The sequence below is a fragment of the Medicago sativa genome, chromosome 1 (assembly GCF_051527215.1).
Source record: "Medicago sativa cultivar Bolivia chromosome 1, Bolivia_mono, whole genome shotgun sequence".
Classification (NCBI taxonomy): domain Eukaryota; kingdom Viridiplantae; phylum Streptophyta; class Magnoliopsida; order Fabales; family Fabaceae; genus Medicago; species Medicago sativa.
In genome coordinates this window covers 17,817,221-17,833,410 of record NC_140749.1, presented here as the reverse complement: position 1 = coordinate 17,833,410, position 16,190 = coordinate 17,817,221, and the positions used below count along the sequence as shown (strand labels likewise).

At 34.9% G+C, this 16,190-nt stretch overlaps 2 protein-coding genes across 3 annotated transcripts; one reads left to right on the top strand and one right to left on the bottom strand.

Moving 5' to 3' along the window:
* The first annotated feature begins 202 nt into the window (after nucleotides 1-202).
* On the top strand, nucleotides 203-12,653 carry LOC146953250 (rust resistance kinase Lr10-like). 2 transcript variants are annotated; one of them, XM_085708484.1, is made up of 4 exons: nucleotides 203-994; nucleotides 3,431-3,472; nucleotides 10,531-11,697; nucleotides 12,218-12,653. In XM_085708484.1, exons 1-3 carry the CDS (start codon nucleotides 244-246, stop codon nucleotides 11,649-11,651), a joined length of 1,914 nt encoding a protein of 637 aa, XP_085564610.1. In that variant the 5' UTR covers nucleotides 203-243; the 3' UTR covers nucleotides 11,652-11,697; nucleotides 12,218-12,653. The 2 variants fall into 2 exon arrangements, with proteins under 2 accessions (XP_085564610.1, XP_085564609.1); XM_085708483.1 differs by lacking the exon at nucleotides 12,218-12,653 and having other exon boundaries at nucleotides 10,531-11,965.
* A 721-nt stretch (nucleotides 12,654-13,374) lies between these two features.
* LOC146953249 (rust resistance kinase Lr10-like) lies at nucleotides 13,375-15,955 on the bottom strand. The gene is made up of 3 exons (XM_085708485.1): nucleotides 15,255-15,955; nucleotides 14,721-14,747; nucleotides 13,375-14,635 (listed from the first exon to the last, which is right to left on the bottom strand). Exons 1-3 carry the CDS (start codon nucleotides 15,940-15,942, stop codon nucleotides 13,515-13,517), a joined length of 1,836 nt encoding a protein of 611 aa, XP_085564611.1. The 5' UTR covers nucleotides 15,943-15,955; the 3' UTR covers nucleotides 13,375-13,514.
* Nucleotides 15,956-16,190: the final 235 nt, after the last annotated feature.

Genomic DNA, 16,190 nt, shown 5'->3' with positions numbered 1-16,190 from the left:
TACTGGTTTGGTGATATCCCACTATATAGTATGCGGTGGTGCCTACTTCCTATAAAGTTACTAAAAAATTAAGGAATCTACTCCTATTTGAATGATAGTCTACTCCTATCAAATGCAAGCTTCCACGATATTGCGATCATTAAACTTGATGTAAAATGTGACATATATTTCTTATTTATATGATAAATGCTTTAATTCCCACGTATTTAAATTGCTAGTTTTTTCCACTTTGGAAAACCAAAAATGTCTTCCTTAACCCTTGTCGTGCTGTTACTAATACTGATATTCTCGTACAACAAAGTGCATGGTGATGAACAACAAGAGTCATGTTCAAGAAGGTGCGGTGTTCATAACATTAGCCCTCCTTTTAGGCTAAAAGACAGTCCAGAAGAATGTGGTGACAAGAGGTACAACCTATTATGTGAAGACAACAACCAATTGATTTTGTACTATAAATATGAAGAACACCATGGAAAATACTGTGTACAATCAATTAATTACAACAACTTCACCATACGACTATTGGATTTCAATCTCGCTTCTAATAATTCCATCCCTCCTTATTATTCTTTAGGGCTCTATAATTTCAGTTCTAACTTCATCACCTCACCCTACCTAGCTTTTAATGGATACGAAAACTACACTCATCATATATTGACGAAATCTATGTTATATGTGAGCTGTAAAAATCGGTCGGAATATATTGATGAAGGTGGTAACTGTATGAATAGTAGCTCGTATTCACAGTACGAGAATTCTTTCTATGTTGGTGGTTACCAAAAATCTCTTTGGGATTTAGGACTTGGAGACGGGTGTCATATGGAATCTATGTATCTCACATCATGGCCTCTTGAAGATGGAAACAATATTTCTTCTACAGACATGCATCGAATGGTGTTTTATGGATTTGAACTTTCTTGGCTCAATAGTCTTTGTAATGAAGGTTTCTATGCGCAGAGTAATCAATATAACCAGCATTTATGTATAGATCCAGGTTTGCCCCCAAACACTCACTTTACTTTACGGTTTAAGTTTTTTTATATTTATATTATGGGTCATGCTGATGACATGTGCCCTACGGCACATGATAAAGATTCTACAAATTGTAAGTATTTATCGAGATAAAGCAATTTTTAAAATTTTAAAAAAAAAATTTGTACAATTTCTAACATTTTTTTTGACAAGACACATCTATGGTTACATTTCTATCTTTATTAGAATTTCTATCTTTAGTATCTTAAAATATATAAGAGAGATAAAAAATCCCATCACAAAAAAAAAAAAAATAGAGTGAGATAAAAGTACATGTAATACTACGATATAATAGTACAAGAAGTGGGAAATACTTCTATGGTTACACACCTAAATAAGACCATTTTGACAAACATACATAACAATGCATTTTATTTAATAATGCTAAAAATACGTATTATTAAATTGATTTTTATTGTACCTATTTTAAGTTGTGTGCGTGTTTCCAAATAAATTATATTTGGGGTAAAAAATAATAAAGATAGCCCAAAAAAAAAAAAAAACAAGTAACTCCTTAAAGTCAAGGATGCCCCAGTGCTCACTAGCTTCCTAAGCATACCTGAAATCATGTAAAAGAAAGCAAAAAAGACACGCCGTAACGAGGAGGACGGCCAACTCCAGCACCCAACCAACCAAAGAAAGGCCATCCCTGCACTACCCCCCATCACCCAACGATGTCGGCTCCAACACAAGACCAACACTAATAGTAGGTACATGGATTCTTACCAAGAAACTACTTCCAATACGAAAATTTCTCCCTGTCTACCAACTGATCAATAGAGGTTGTCTTTCCAGAGAAGATCCGCTCATTACGAGACTTTCAGACACACCATACAATAGGCTTCCAAACTAAAGTCAAACCAAACAAAAACTACTACCCAGTTGCCAACCCTTGACTGATTGTGCACAAACTCACCAAATCCCTAACCACCTAAAGATGAAATACCACATCGGAAGGACAAAAGTGAAGTAACAAACAAGTGGGTGGCTGACTCCTCCGTAAAACCAAAAAAAACACACATGATATGGAAGTCATGTATGAAAACAACTTCAATTTGAAGAGATTTAAGGGAGTGGAAATCTTATATCGGAGAAGCATCCAATAAAAGGTGATAACTTTGAAGGAGCCAAAGACCTTTCACACCTTCACTAGGATTTTGGTCTTTTCAGGAAGAAAATCCCCACGACCCGATAACCCACATGAAAGAAGCTAATATGCAGCTCTAAATGAGTAAACCTCACTAGAATCACACTTTCAAGACCAAAAATCGGGTGCTATGAAATTTTACAAAATCAAATAAAATATACAAAAACTTACTAAAAAGATTACAAAACAACTCCTAAAATACCTTAAAAACATGATATATGACGGACATCCATCAATCAACTACACTTGATTCAGACACAACCAACACTTAAGCCACACATCCCTCTAGGAAGCATGAACTGGTAGTGAGCAAAGCTACATCAAACTCATCCGATTTTCAAACAAATGTCTCCCTGCAAGATAAAACTCCAAATATTTCGGAAGCCACTTTACCCTCTTTGGTTGATCTGAATTTTTTTGCTTACTAAAGCCAACTAAAAACAGCATTACAAGACTCCTTCTCAACACCTTCTAAGAAGGGGATGAAGAGAACACAAACCCCAATTAAATCCCAAGTGATTTCACCTACATTGATACAATACAAATTTGTACGTGCTTAAATTAATGCTAGCAGACAAATGCAGCAGGTACACAACCTAGCTACCACTCCCAAATATAAAAATACATGCTCAATCAGTCGAACATGCATTTTATAAATGTTAAAATTACTTGTTACATTTATTTAGTTTTTGGACTAGATTGAAGAAATTGAGATATTTTAAGGATTAAATTGATGATTTATTCATTTTCTTTAATATCAAATACGCAACTAGATGAATGTTTCGCCAAAATTACTAAACTAGATACTAAAATGGATAAAGGGGTATCTTGTAGAGTAGTAAAAACAACATTTACCCTTTTATTTTTAAATTTAATGCTATTTTATTTTATTTTTCTGAAATGCAACTTTTATCTAGTGGGTAATGCAATTGAATTGTTCAATTTAAATATTATATTTTTTAATTTTAGACCCTTAATTTTTCTCTTATTTACCATTATACATTTCCCACTAGTCTTCCACATCCATATGTTAGAGGGAGTGTCAGCATGTGCAAGCTTCAATCTAATACTCTTTTTACAATATTCATTCTCATATTATGTGAAAATTCTATTACCATTTCGAAATTAGTGTTACATAAAGTAGTGAGATGTTCATAGATTTCACTCAACAAGTGAGTGAGTATTATATATCCAGTGTAAACAAATTGGTAGTTTTTGTTTGTTAACCATCTTTTTTCTATGTTCTTGCAGATGGCTACTGGGTTTTTCCCCTACCTTCCTCGGCTTTCATATGTAAGCCCTCACATTCCCTTAATTCAAGACATGCTAAAAAAATTTAGGAGAATAATTAGTACAAGAAATTAAAGTGAGTCTTTTTTACTAACATGAGATGATTTTGTGAGTCAATAATATTGATATGTCTATGATCGGTGATGACGGTCGGAGTAGGAGTAGTGCAACATAATGAACTTGTTCTCCACCGGATCGGGGTGATGTACTTGCAAAGAGACTCCAATGCTAAAGTCAATAAGAGCTTAAGGAGTTTTGTGGTTTTTTCAGGATGAGAGTGTGTACCTTTTTTTTTTATAGTAGATGGCTCTTTATATAGATGGTGTTAGTTAACTTGTGGGGTAAGACACGTGGTTGTGTCTTACTCAAAGTATTGTGTGGATTACCATTATCATATGATAATGTTGTACTCTAATCTTGTTTGAAAAAAGCATGTCCCTTAGTTGACCCTTTAAGATATGGGAATTACTTTTCCCACCCTATGGGTTTTCTCGCGCGCCCTATTTTTTCCAAAAATACCCTTGAGTTTCCGGATTTTATAATCCGGAATGGTGTTTTCTTTTGTTAAAGGGTGAAAAAATGAGTAACGGATTTTCCCGGATTTTGTAATCCGGAAACTTCAAAAAATAAGGCGCGTTACATGATGTTTCCGTATTACATAATCCGGAAACCCCCTAAACACCCTTTTTCAAGGTAAAACAGTTCGGATTATATAATCCGAACTGTATCAGCACAAGTTCTAAACATGTTTGTAACATGGATAGTCATTTTAGAGACAATATTAATCTTCCTAACTCTCATCCTTCTGTTTTTTAGGTCATTGTTACCTGTTCTTAGTCAAAAATCGGGTTTTCGGGCTACTTGATCGGATTGCTCCAAAACTTTCCCAGAAAATCAGAAAAAATTCAAGGACCATGACTCCCTTAGAAGGGACTTCTTACGGGACTCTGCCCCTCAAAATCCAAAATTCCATCGTTTAGACCCATTTTTCATTTTTTAAGATTTTTCATATCCTCAGAAAAATCCAAAAAAAAATTTGCATTAGTTTTATTTGATTTTTAGAATTTTTTGGTGCTATTTTTATATTTTTATGATTTTATTTGACAGGTTTTTAGCATTTTTACTTAGTTTTTTTGTTGTTTTTAAAAGCAAAACTCAAAACTGCTGAAATGTGAGAGAGTTTGATGACTGATTATACATAAGAACTGTCCCGATTATAAAATCCGAAATAGTAAACATGAATCCGGATTTGAAAATCCGGAATGCACAAGGGCATTTTTGAAAATTTTATAGGGTGCGGGAGAAGGCCAGAGGGTGGGAAAAGTAATTCCCTTAAGATATTGTTCATCATCATATGGTATGTTCTTCCACACATTTAAGCCCGAATCGTATATGGGGCAATAGAAATTTGGTGACATGAAACACTTGGATCAATGCCGGCCATGTCTATTGTGGTCCGATAATACTAATCAGTCTTCTCTCAAGGATGAAGCTAACTATCTCCTTATTGGCTCAAGGACTTTGGCTTCGACCTTTACTTCTTTAAGGTGGTCTTCACCTAAAGGAATGGCAACAAAGTCTCCATTCGGGATAAGACTATTCATGATTTCTTTAGGTTATGGGTCAATAAGTTTTATTCTTCTTCATCGTCATCTTCACCCAAGATTGTCTCCTCGAGCCTTGCATCAAACGCGGTGACATAGATATCCATCAATAATAGAGGAGTTTCCTTGATTTTTAAGCTTTCTGCCGCATGTAAATTGAAAGAGGTCAGTAAACATCATCTATATGTCTGCACATGTTCTCATAAAGTGAATACAATAGGGTTTAATACATGATATTTCATCTTTAAGTGGGTTATGTATGTGTGTGGAAGGGGAAGGGGGATAAGGCACATCTTCATGATTTAGAGGTTGTTATATTGGGAGTCGTGATTCTAGACGAGTTGCAATGATCACCGGAATATGGATTTGATACTTCCCCATGGCTAGATGTTGATCATGTATGTCGATCATCTTTAATTGTTGTTGAATTAACGATACATGTCTTCAAAATGGTTGCTAGATTTATCTCAGTGGATTTGTGACAAACTTCCTTCATTGAGGTGGTGACCATTTGGGGAACTATTTTCCCTTGTGTGTTGTGGAGGTGAAAGAGACTGCGCTGGTGTCTTTTCTGGTTGTGGAAGATACTTAGCCGCTTAATCACAAAACACACTAATGTTTAAGAGTTGTGATTCTACGTGAGTTTTAATGATCATCAGAATATGGATATGATGATATGTCTATATGGCTAGATGTTGATCATGTATGTTGATCATCTTTAATTGTTGTTGAATCAACATATACATATCTTTAAAGTGGTTGCTTGATTCATCTAAGTGGATTTGTGACAAAGTTCCTTCATTGAGGTGATGACCATTTGGGGAACTATTTGGCCTTAAGTGTTGTGGAGGTGGAAGAGACTGGAATGGTGTCTTTTATGGTTATGCAAAATACTTGGCCGCTCAATCGCAAAACTCACCAATGTTTGGCAGTCGTGATTCTAGGTGAGTTGCAATGATCATCGGAATATGGATGTGATAATATTTTCCTATGGGTAGATGTTGATCATGTATGTGGATCATCCTTAATTGTTGCTAAATTAACATATACATATCTTTAAAATGGTTGCCTGATTTATCTAAGTGGATTTCTGAAAAGTTCCTTCATTGTGGTGCTGATCATTTGGGGAACTATTTGGCCTTGAGTGTCGTAGAGGTGGAAGAGACTGTGCTGGTGTGTTTTCTAGTTGTGGAAGATACTTGGTCGCTCAATTGCCAAACTCACCACCGTTTGGGATTTTGTGGATATGATGGGTCTTGCACCTATTACGACCATCATGTAAGTGAAAAGATTTAAGAAGATAAGTCCAACAAAAGAACCTAATAATTTTTCTACAATTCTTGAAGATGTTAAACTAGGTGTTATGCAAGAAAATGAGTATGTTCTCCACTGGAGACTAGTGATGTACTTGCAAAGACACTCCAACAGAAAAGTCAGTAAGAGTTTTAGGAGCTTTGATGTTTTACAAGACGAGAATGTGTACCTTTTTTTTTTTTTTACTATGGAATACTCTTTATATAGACAGTTGGAGTTGCCATGTGAGAAAAGCATTGTTAGGCGGTTGTGTCTTACACGGCGTTTTGTTCGAATAACCGTGTGTTAGTGATCAAAGGGTCCAGATTAACTTTGGGTCCATTTTTCTATAATATGTGTCCACATTATTTCATTGGTTGTTCATACTTGGATCAAACGCCTTATTAGGTCCTCAAGTCTTGGCATTAGGATTCAACCCAGTCCAGAACAAATATCAATACTATGTAATTTTGTAAAATTAAGACCCATGTTTCGGTGTATGCCATGAGGTAAGTACCAGATTTTATTGGTTGTTACTAACCACGCTCCTTTTTTTTTAACCAAAACTCTACACTATATCACTTTTCGGGTTTTGTCTAATGTGAACAGGTAAATTAGTCTTTTACCATATAAAAGTTCATTTTCTACTCTTGCATCAACGAGTTACATCATATCACATTTGATTCAATGATAAGACTTGATAATCCAATTATTAATAAAAAAAACATGTGTGAGGTGCAAGAATTATCCCACTTGTGCACCCGAGAATTGACTCACTTTTCAACAATAGTGTTCTAGACTGCCCAAAAATGTTCTACCTCAGCTGAACTGACACGTGCATAAATCAAAATAAGTCTCAAAACACAGCGTTGAGACTTAATATTATATACACCCTTTTTGGAACTTAAAACTCCAACAAATAGGATCTTAGGTTGCATAGAATCCTTAACACCTCATACTCTCCATAAAGAACAATTACCAACTTTCTCCAATTACAAATCCCTATGTTTGCAACACCATACACAACTCTTTGTATGTTGCCCTCCTGATCTCCTAATATCAGCGGCATCGTTCGTGGGAAATTAGTTTTCCACATCTTTCTTGTCAGAATATCAAAACTACAAAACAAAACAAAAAATAATACCAATAATTTCTATTGTCGGGCCAAGCCCCCTAAAATTCTACATCAACCTCGTTAGCCGTTTCACCTTCTCCAACCGAGATTCCGCGACCAGAAAAACCACATTTACTACAAGTAGTATCAAAACCACCAGATGTTGTGAGGACAAATGATATACTGAACAACATTTTCCAAGCTCTTAACAATCAAAACTGCATCACTGAATACCAAAACCAATGTCTTCAATAGGTGGAGGGCCACTGATAAATAGTGAAACTGAACATGCCCACCCAGAGACAACGCTCAATCATATCTTAATCCTGCAGGAATGACTTTATTTATCCATATTCACAAAGAATGTAAAGAGATGAAATTCATGAGAGATCAAGGTCCTTGTGACCCTCTGAGGTGGTAAGACTTTGAATGTCCTCCCGACCATTTCATCAACCAGAAAGGCATTGTTACTCTATGTCAAACAGCTCTGAGAACGTAGGTAGAGGGCCCTAGGGACCATTCACCCAGAGGACCCAAATCAGCCACATCCCCACATGGTTGGATAAACCACATCCATTGAATTTGTATGATGGTAATGCGCACCAAGATGAGAACATCAATGATATCCTTGACTACAAGAATGTTCGATAAGAGATGACTATAGGTTGTTCGTCACCTCTCTAAGAAAAGGCGCAATGACTGGTAGAATATCCTACAAAGATAATTTGTTGACTCATGGAAGAAGCTATGTCGCGAGTTCATTGTTCACTTCACAACCTCTCAAATACAAAAAAAAAAAAAAAAAATTTGTAGTGACCTTAGAGGCCATTTTTAATGGAAGAATAAGCTACTTTGAGACTACATTGAAATTTTTAACAAGGAGATTGTCGATGTGTGAGAAGAAGATGGTAAAACGAAGTTGTAATTACTGGAGATAGCTTTTTTCTAGGGAACCGACTTCCATGAAACAACCAAAATTGTTGAACCTATGAACACCAAAGAATTCCTAACGACGGCGAAAACCTACATAAGGTATGAAGAAAAGTCAACCACGGATTGATGTTCATCCACTCTTGGATTCACCTCGTCAAACAATTTTAGTCACTAGCCTGCAAGCAAAATCTCCCTCTAAGCTCATGCACTAACTAGTTTATACAATGATCACCAACAATAACATAGTTAAAACCTTATTCCCATAGAAGATATGATTTACGCATCCTTGGTATAGAGAACTCACACAAAACAAGTTCCTCCACTGAGAATAAAAAAAAAATAGATAAAAGCCCTAGAACGGATGAAGGTTTACGCCTCAGAAAAGAGAACTTGCAACAATAAGTTTCACCGTACTAAATATAAAAAATCAAAACAACAGAGATAAACTCGCGCTAGGTTACTCTACTCAAAGAAATTCAACAATGTACTTCTCGAAAGATTGAAGATACTCCACATAGTAGGAAGCATCTAATTGCTTCACCATTGTTTGCATGTTAGGAAGAACTCCAACTCACGATGAGAACTTCATACCTTAGGGAAGAGAACCAATAAAGATTCATCTACTGTCAATTCGTTCAAAAAAACAACTCCCAACAAATTTTGGAAAATAGAACTCTAAACGTGATACTATCAATTGAAATAAACAATTCTAATGAATGTTTAATGCATGATTTAGTAAAAATTACCCGTTTATATCGACACGTCATCCCCTTGTTTACATCACACAAAGTGATCGCTCCAAACTACGGAATGATGACTTGGGGGGCAACACTGTGTTTGACTTGCCCAAGACTAATTTTTTTGCAATATATTTACTCACGCCTTGGGGTAGAGAACCCATACTGGCTCTTTCAACGTTGATATCTTTTGGAAAATCAGTGTCCAAAGAAAACAAAGCAGGTCCGACCTGGTCATCCTTTCATGCTCCTAAGCTCAATTGAAATAAGATCTCGATTCTCACCTTTAAGGAGTCTGGTCTACTTGAAATATATCACTACTACAATGACACAACTTTACAAAGTTATGTGTGTTCACAATTGTAGCAAGAACTACGCCAAATAAAGCATCAACTACACCCGTTACCTCACCTTGAAAATAAACACATCATCTTCTCGGCATGCATCAAATAACTCAAAAACAACTCTCATCGGAGAAGAATACAAATTCTGCTCAGTTTACTTTAAAGTCAAAGTATCCAAAGCATTTTTTTATTCACAACTGTCATTTGTAGATCTATTCCAATAAACTGTTCGGAGTAATAACAAAAATGCAATCTATAAATTTAATATCTGTCAAGCAGACGTAAAGAATTTGTATTGAGCGTCAGAGTGTTGGTGGTAACAAAAAGCCAAAATCTCCATTCTTTGCTCACTTAACCAATTGAGCGTCGGAGTACCTTATCATGTACCCCTTGCCGTTTCAACACTATATATAGCTCGTCAAATGTCGTTCTCCTGATCACGTCATTTCAAATAATTTTTACCCTTTTTATCCTTTTTCCCACAGCCCATGGTGCAGTATAAACTGGTAAATGTTTCTGACTACACAATTTTCACTAATGCGGTTCTACTGCGCATTAAATGTGTGAAGATGATTTACAAAAGTGCAGGGATTTGGTTAAAGGTGTGAGAGTATTGGTTCTATTGCACAATGGCCTACAGAAATAGAAGGGAATCGTATAAACTATATAATTTAATAAACATGAAGATTTAGTTTATGTCATACAATAATATAAATGAAAAGGAATAGTAGAATAATATAAATGAAAGGGAATAGAATAGAACAACAACAACAACAAAAAATATGATTTCATCAACAAAAAAAAAGGTGTTCAAATGAAGTGTTATATTACCAGATTGAAGTGGAGTATATTGATTAGAAATATATAGCATCATCTTTTTCAATTTTCACTTCCTTATGTTCTAGACAAATTAATAAATAATGAAGTTTATAATAATTCCATTTTCCTTTTTAAAAAAATCATTTTCTTTCTCTCATTTCCATTTCTCTATAGCTATGTTTGTTCATCATTGTTATATTTATTCTTTTTGACGCAGTTATACTTGTTCTTGGAGCATCATTTATTGGATTTTTAATTTACAAAACTCGACCGAAACATTTATCAATGTACGACGGCATTGAAAGTTTTCTATGCCGCGACAATAGCATCATGCCAGTAAGGTACTCTTACAAAGACATAAAAAAGATAACAAAACAATTCAAGACAAAACTAGGAAGTGGAGGTTATGGGTCAGTTTTCAAAGGACAACTTCGAAGTGGTCGTCTTGTAGCAGTAAAATTATTGGACAAAGCCAAGTCCGACGGTCAAGATTTTATCAATGAAATTGCTACCATTGGTAGGATTCACCATCTTAATGTGGTACAACTCATTGGTTTTTGTGTGGAGGGGTCAAAACGTGCTCTTATATATGAATTCATGCCAAATGGATCACTCGAAAAATACATATTTTCTCATATTGAAGAGAGTAATTCTTTGGGTTGCAAAAAATTGCATGCTATTTCTCTTGGAGTAGCTCGAGGCATTGAGTACTTGCATAATGGATGCAATATGAAAATTCTACACTTTGATATAAAGCCTCACAACATCCTTCTTGATGAGAATTTTAATCCAAAAGTTTCTGATTTCGGACTAGCTAGACTTTGTCCTACAGGTAATAGCATTGTGTCATTAACGGCTGCAAGAGGAACCATTGGATATATGGCCCCTGAACTATTCTATAGAAATGTTGGCACAATATCTTACAAAGCTGATGTCTATAGCTTTGGGATGTTGTTAATGGAGATGGCAAGTAGAAGGAAGAATTTGAATGCATTGGCCGATCAATCTAGCCAAATTTATTTCCCTTTCTGGATTTATGATCGATTACATGATGGAAGGGAAGTATCTATTGAAAATGACACAGATCAGGAAATGAAATTGGCAAAGAAAATGATGATCGTGGCTTTGTGGTGTATACAAACAAAACCCGAGGATCGTCCTTCAATGGATAAAGTTTTGGAGATGCTTGAAGAAGAAGAAGATGGGGTGTTGCAAATTCCTAATAAGCCTTACTTTTATCCACAAGATCCACCAGTAGCGGATGTTGGAGTTGATAATAGTAGCAACTCATGGACTTCTTATGGTACATCAGTTAGTGATCCCAAGGGACCAGCCTAATCTCTTTTTGGTTCTTGGTTGAATTACATCAGTTAGTGATCCCAAGGTACCAAGCATTAATACAATGTGTGTGTGTGTGTGTGTGTGTGTGTGTGTGTGTGTGTGTGTGTGTGAATGTTTGTAGATAGAATAAATGAGTATTTTCTTTGGTTGATTATCAAGGGATAGTAACAGATATTATGGTATCGGATCTATGGGTATCGTGGTTGTGACATATTATTATGTATCAAGAATGCTTATGAAATTTCGTGAAAACTCATGTGTTCAATAATATATGGTATAACGAGATATAGAAACTCATTTGTCTTGATCTACGAATTCTCCATCGATCTTGAAGCTAGATTGAAACTACACCCAATTACGCCAAAAATATGTATTAGACAACGCTTTTAATGTGATGTGTATTCCATCTATGTTAAAGCATAAGGCATCGCTTTTTACATTGGTTGATATAATTCAAAGTTAGTTTGGTTGTTAGCTAAATTACTAACCGTTTGTTAGGTAACTTGAGTTGCAAGTTACGATTTGGTTTTAACTGTTTGTTAATTCTCATGTTGTATAAATAGTCTATAATTCAAGGAATGTGCATCAATGCTTGCAATAGTTAAGGCACAAGTCAGTCACTATGCGTAAAGACTTACAGAAGAAAGATGGCAAAGCGTTGTTCTTGCATCAATGCATTAATGGTAACATCTTTGAGAAGATAATGTTGGAGATGACAAATTGAAGAAGGTGATATTACAAGAATTGAGGAGGCAGTATAAACTTCTTGCAATGACTGATAGAGAATCAATGAGTCAATACTTTGGTCGATTGATTAACTTGACAAACCAAATGAGAAGGAATGGTGAGACTGTAGCTAACTTGATTTAAATATAAGAAGTGTTCTTCACTCAATTAGTTGGTATAATTAAGTTCTATTTGAAGAACTATATTGTTCATCATAATTCACCATCTTTTATCAATCAAAATGACTCCTTTTGAGCTTTTACCTCATGATAATTCATATGCTCGCTTTCTCTCTCTTATGAGTATGATTTATAACCCTCTCATCCCATGATTCTTCACATGTTATCAGAGTGATACCCAAAGAATGAACACGACGCTTCTGATGAAAATTTCAGTTCCGATTCTGCCACGGATCATGATATCATGGAGAAAAGTGATTCTGAAGTTTTTGGCAGCTTTATTTATAATAAAAATATTGTTATTATTTTCTTTTTTTTTATATCAAAGTTCAATTAATGTATTCCTCAATTTCATTGGCGAATAGATTTTACAAAGAACACCTCCATCTATTTGGCATCTGGGAAAAATAAAATACTGAGAAAATAAACAACGGCGTTTCCGAACTTGCATACTAAGAAAAATATAGCATCTGAGGAGGAACTTTCCCCTTGTTAAGGGCGTTCTTTATAAAAGAAAGAAGATCTTATCTTATTATTTGTAGGAAGAATTTAACTCTAATTTAATACTTTATAGATGGAAAATTCTCAAGCACCATTTGCAGAGCTCAAAAGGCATAATGACTCCATATATACCTTCCCATGCCCAGATTGCATGTGCCATGCAAATTGATGATTATGGATCTACATTAGTAGCATGATCCACTCAGTATTTCTGTATCTGATTGATGAGTACATTTGTTATTCATTTGCATTGGTACTCAACTGTTTTAGTGATGACCAGCAACTGCAGGAAATCCATACAAACAACATATACATTGTTGCTCAAATATTTTATATATAATGTCCGGTTATACACAATATGCGTGGGAGTGAGAGAAAGCAGGCTGATTATGGTTCAAAAGCTATTTATAAATCAGACAAAATCTGATTCATGCACATATTTTACAATTGTAAGTCAATCTAACTCTTGAATTACATCTAACTCTTGAGTTAGTTGACTAGTAATTGTAGCTCCGCCATTTCTCCTAGCTTGTCTAGATTGAGACGCAAAAGGATTGGGAGGTATTGGAGTTTTGTCTACATCTCCCTCCAACATCTGAACCACCATTTGCATTGATGGTCGATCCATAGCATGCCACTGAATGCACCAGAGTCCCACAATTGCCATTTTTCTTGCAATTTTTTCATCCTCTTCATCATCAACATGAATTCTCATTTCCTCTTCATCATCTATAAGTTTATAAATCCATTCCGGATAGTAAACATGACTAGTGTTTTCCTCTAAATCCTCTGTGATTTTCTTCCCACCTATTGTTTCAAGCAACATCATTCCATAACTATAAACATCGGATTTGTAAGACACATTTCCGAAGTTCCTTGAGAAAACTTCTGGAGCAATGTAGCCTAAAGTTCCTCTAGCTGCGGTCATTGACACTACGCTTTGGTCCCTTGAACATAATTTAGCAAGACCGAAGTCAGATATTTTTGGAATAAAGTTATGGTCAAGTAACACGTTTTGTGGTTTGATATCAAAATGAAGGATGCGTTGATCACAACCTTGATGAAGATACTCAATTCCTTTAGCTATACCTAAAGCAATTTCATGCAACTTTTTCCAACCAAGGAAGTTTTTCTTGTTTTCTGGTGAATTTATGAACTTTTGCAGTGAACCATTCGGTAAAAATTCATAAATAAGAGCTCTTTTAAATCCATCAGCACAGAAACCGACCAATCTAACAATATTAACATGATGGATTCTACCCATTGTACCAACTTCATTAAGGAAGTCTTTCCCATTTCCTTGAGAAACATTTAGTATCTTCACAGCAACAATGAATTCTTTTGAAATGCTTCCTTTATAAACAGTTCCATAGGCTCCTTCGCCTAACTTGTCTCCAAAATTATTTGTGATCCTCTTAATTTCAACATAAGAGTATCTTGTGGGTTTAAGAGCTTTATAGTCTTGTAAAAACTTCTCTATAATTGCTTGTTTTGCTTTCTTCAGAATGTAAGAGTCGTAAATATGATAGACTGCAGCGGTGAGCAAGATAAAAAACAATGATCCTAAAATTGACCCTGCATTTATGAAAAATAATTTAATAAAAAAGATTTTCTTACATGCTATAATTAAAATAAAGAAAATAAAAAATGTATAGCTGACCTGTGTTGACCAGCATCGTTGATGAACCTACAAAAATCAAACTTGCAAAACTCAGTTTATATTTGTTAATGTTCTGAAATAATTTAAATGCAATCAAAGATTGATGAAATATTTACAAGAATTGAAAATTCTAAGTCATGACCAAGTTAACTATGGTTAGATAATCTATTGGTCAACAAATATTTTGTTTCTTTTAATCAGATGAACATATTTAGAATTTCTTCGTCCATCTTCCTAGTTAGCTAAAAAATCTGAAAATGTAAAAAATAATATTAGAATATGGGTGTTTTCAATAGAGTCCAAAAGAAGAATCCAAAGATGAATCTTCATCAATTTTAGTAAAATAGTGAATTTTGCAAGAGAAAAAGAGGGTGCAAATTAAACATGTAATATTCTGCTAAAAATTTATAGGTCCATATTAGAAGCACTCATAACAATAGTTTCTTGAATATGGTAACCATATAATAGAGGGTGAATAATAAAATACAGTGTTACGTATTTTTGTCAAGACTCAAGAAGCGGAATAACAATTACCTTTGTGGTTTTTGGCGAAGCAATCTACTTCCATGTTGGTAGTACTGGTAGTATTCTTCCAGCCACATCTTTTTCCTTTTGATTCACAATGTTTGCAATCAGGCTTAGACCACATCAAACGAATAAAGTTTTGGTTTGGAATAGAACGAGAATTGCTGTTTAATGTAACATTAAACATTTTGGTGCAAAACGAAAGAGGGAGGTAGTCGATTGGTTCATAAGAGGGGATAACGTATATTTGAGAGGTTGATGTATTTAAACACGGAACCAAATATGAGTCCATCTTATCTCTAATCGACAGTGAACAATTGAAAAAGTGATAGTCGTCAACATCACTATAGTCATGTTTCAAGTAGTTGAAATGAGTTTCTGAAAGATTGAGGTCTTGGATATGTTTGTAAAGGCAACTTTGTGGATCGGATAGTTCAATAGTTTGGTGTCTATAGTCAATGTTCTTAACATTGAGTTTCACCGAGCGAGGGAGTTCAATCATTGTTTCGTTATTCGATGAACAGAATAACTCAAAACCTGGATAGCCACACATGGGTGCTTGACGGTTTTTGATTCGGAAAGGAAATTTGATATTTTGATTTCCACATCTTAAATCTGGACAATCATTGGCCATGGCTGTAGTTGTTCTAACAACAAAGTAAACCATAAAAAACAATAAACCATAATAAGTGTTCATGGTATTGATTCTTGAGCAATAGTACTCTGTCTTGACTCTGTTTATAGGAAGTTTTCAAACTCACTTTCTCTATAACAGCTTCCTAGTAATTTCCCTCATGATGTAGAATTGTTTTTTTTAGTTAAATGCAGATACTTGTAATTCAACTCAACTACACAAGTCTTCTAGCCAGCTTCCCCAACAATATGAAGCCTTTGTACAAAGAATGTAAAGCCGTGTGAATTTCAAATATTTCCATATGCAGCCAT

What these genes read in the sequence shown, in the direction of transcription:
- LOC146953250 (XM_085708484.1), top strand. Translation starts at nt 244, where the DNA reads ATGTCTTCCTTAACCCTTGTCGTGCTGTTACTAATACTGATATTCTCG. An exon ending in GCATTTATGTATAGATCCAG is followed by an intron (nt 995 to 3,430) that starts GTTTGCCCCCAA and finishes ATGTTCTTGCAG; the next exon opens with ATGGCTACTGGGTTTTTCCC. An exon ending in ACCTTCCTCGGCTTTCATAT is followed by an intron (nt 3,473 to 10,530) that starts GTAAGCCCTCAC and finishes TTTTTGACGCAG; the next exon opens with TTATACTTGTTCTTGGAGCA.
- LOC146953249 (XM_085708485.1), bottom strand. Translation starts at nt 15,942, where the DNA reads ATGAACACTTATTATGGTTTATTGTTTTTTATGGTTTACTTTGTTGTT. An exon ending in CTTCGCCAAAAACCACAAAG is followed by an intron (nt 14,748 to 15,254) that starts GTAATTGTTATT and finishes TGATTTTTGTAG; the next exon opens with GTTCATCAACGATGCTGGTC. An exon ending in AACGATGCTGGTCAACACAG is followed by an intron (nt 14,636 to 14,720) that starts GTCAGCTATACA and finishes TCATAAATGCAG; the next exon opens with GGTCAATTTTAGGATCATTG.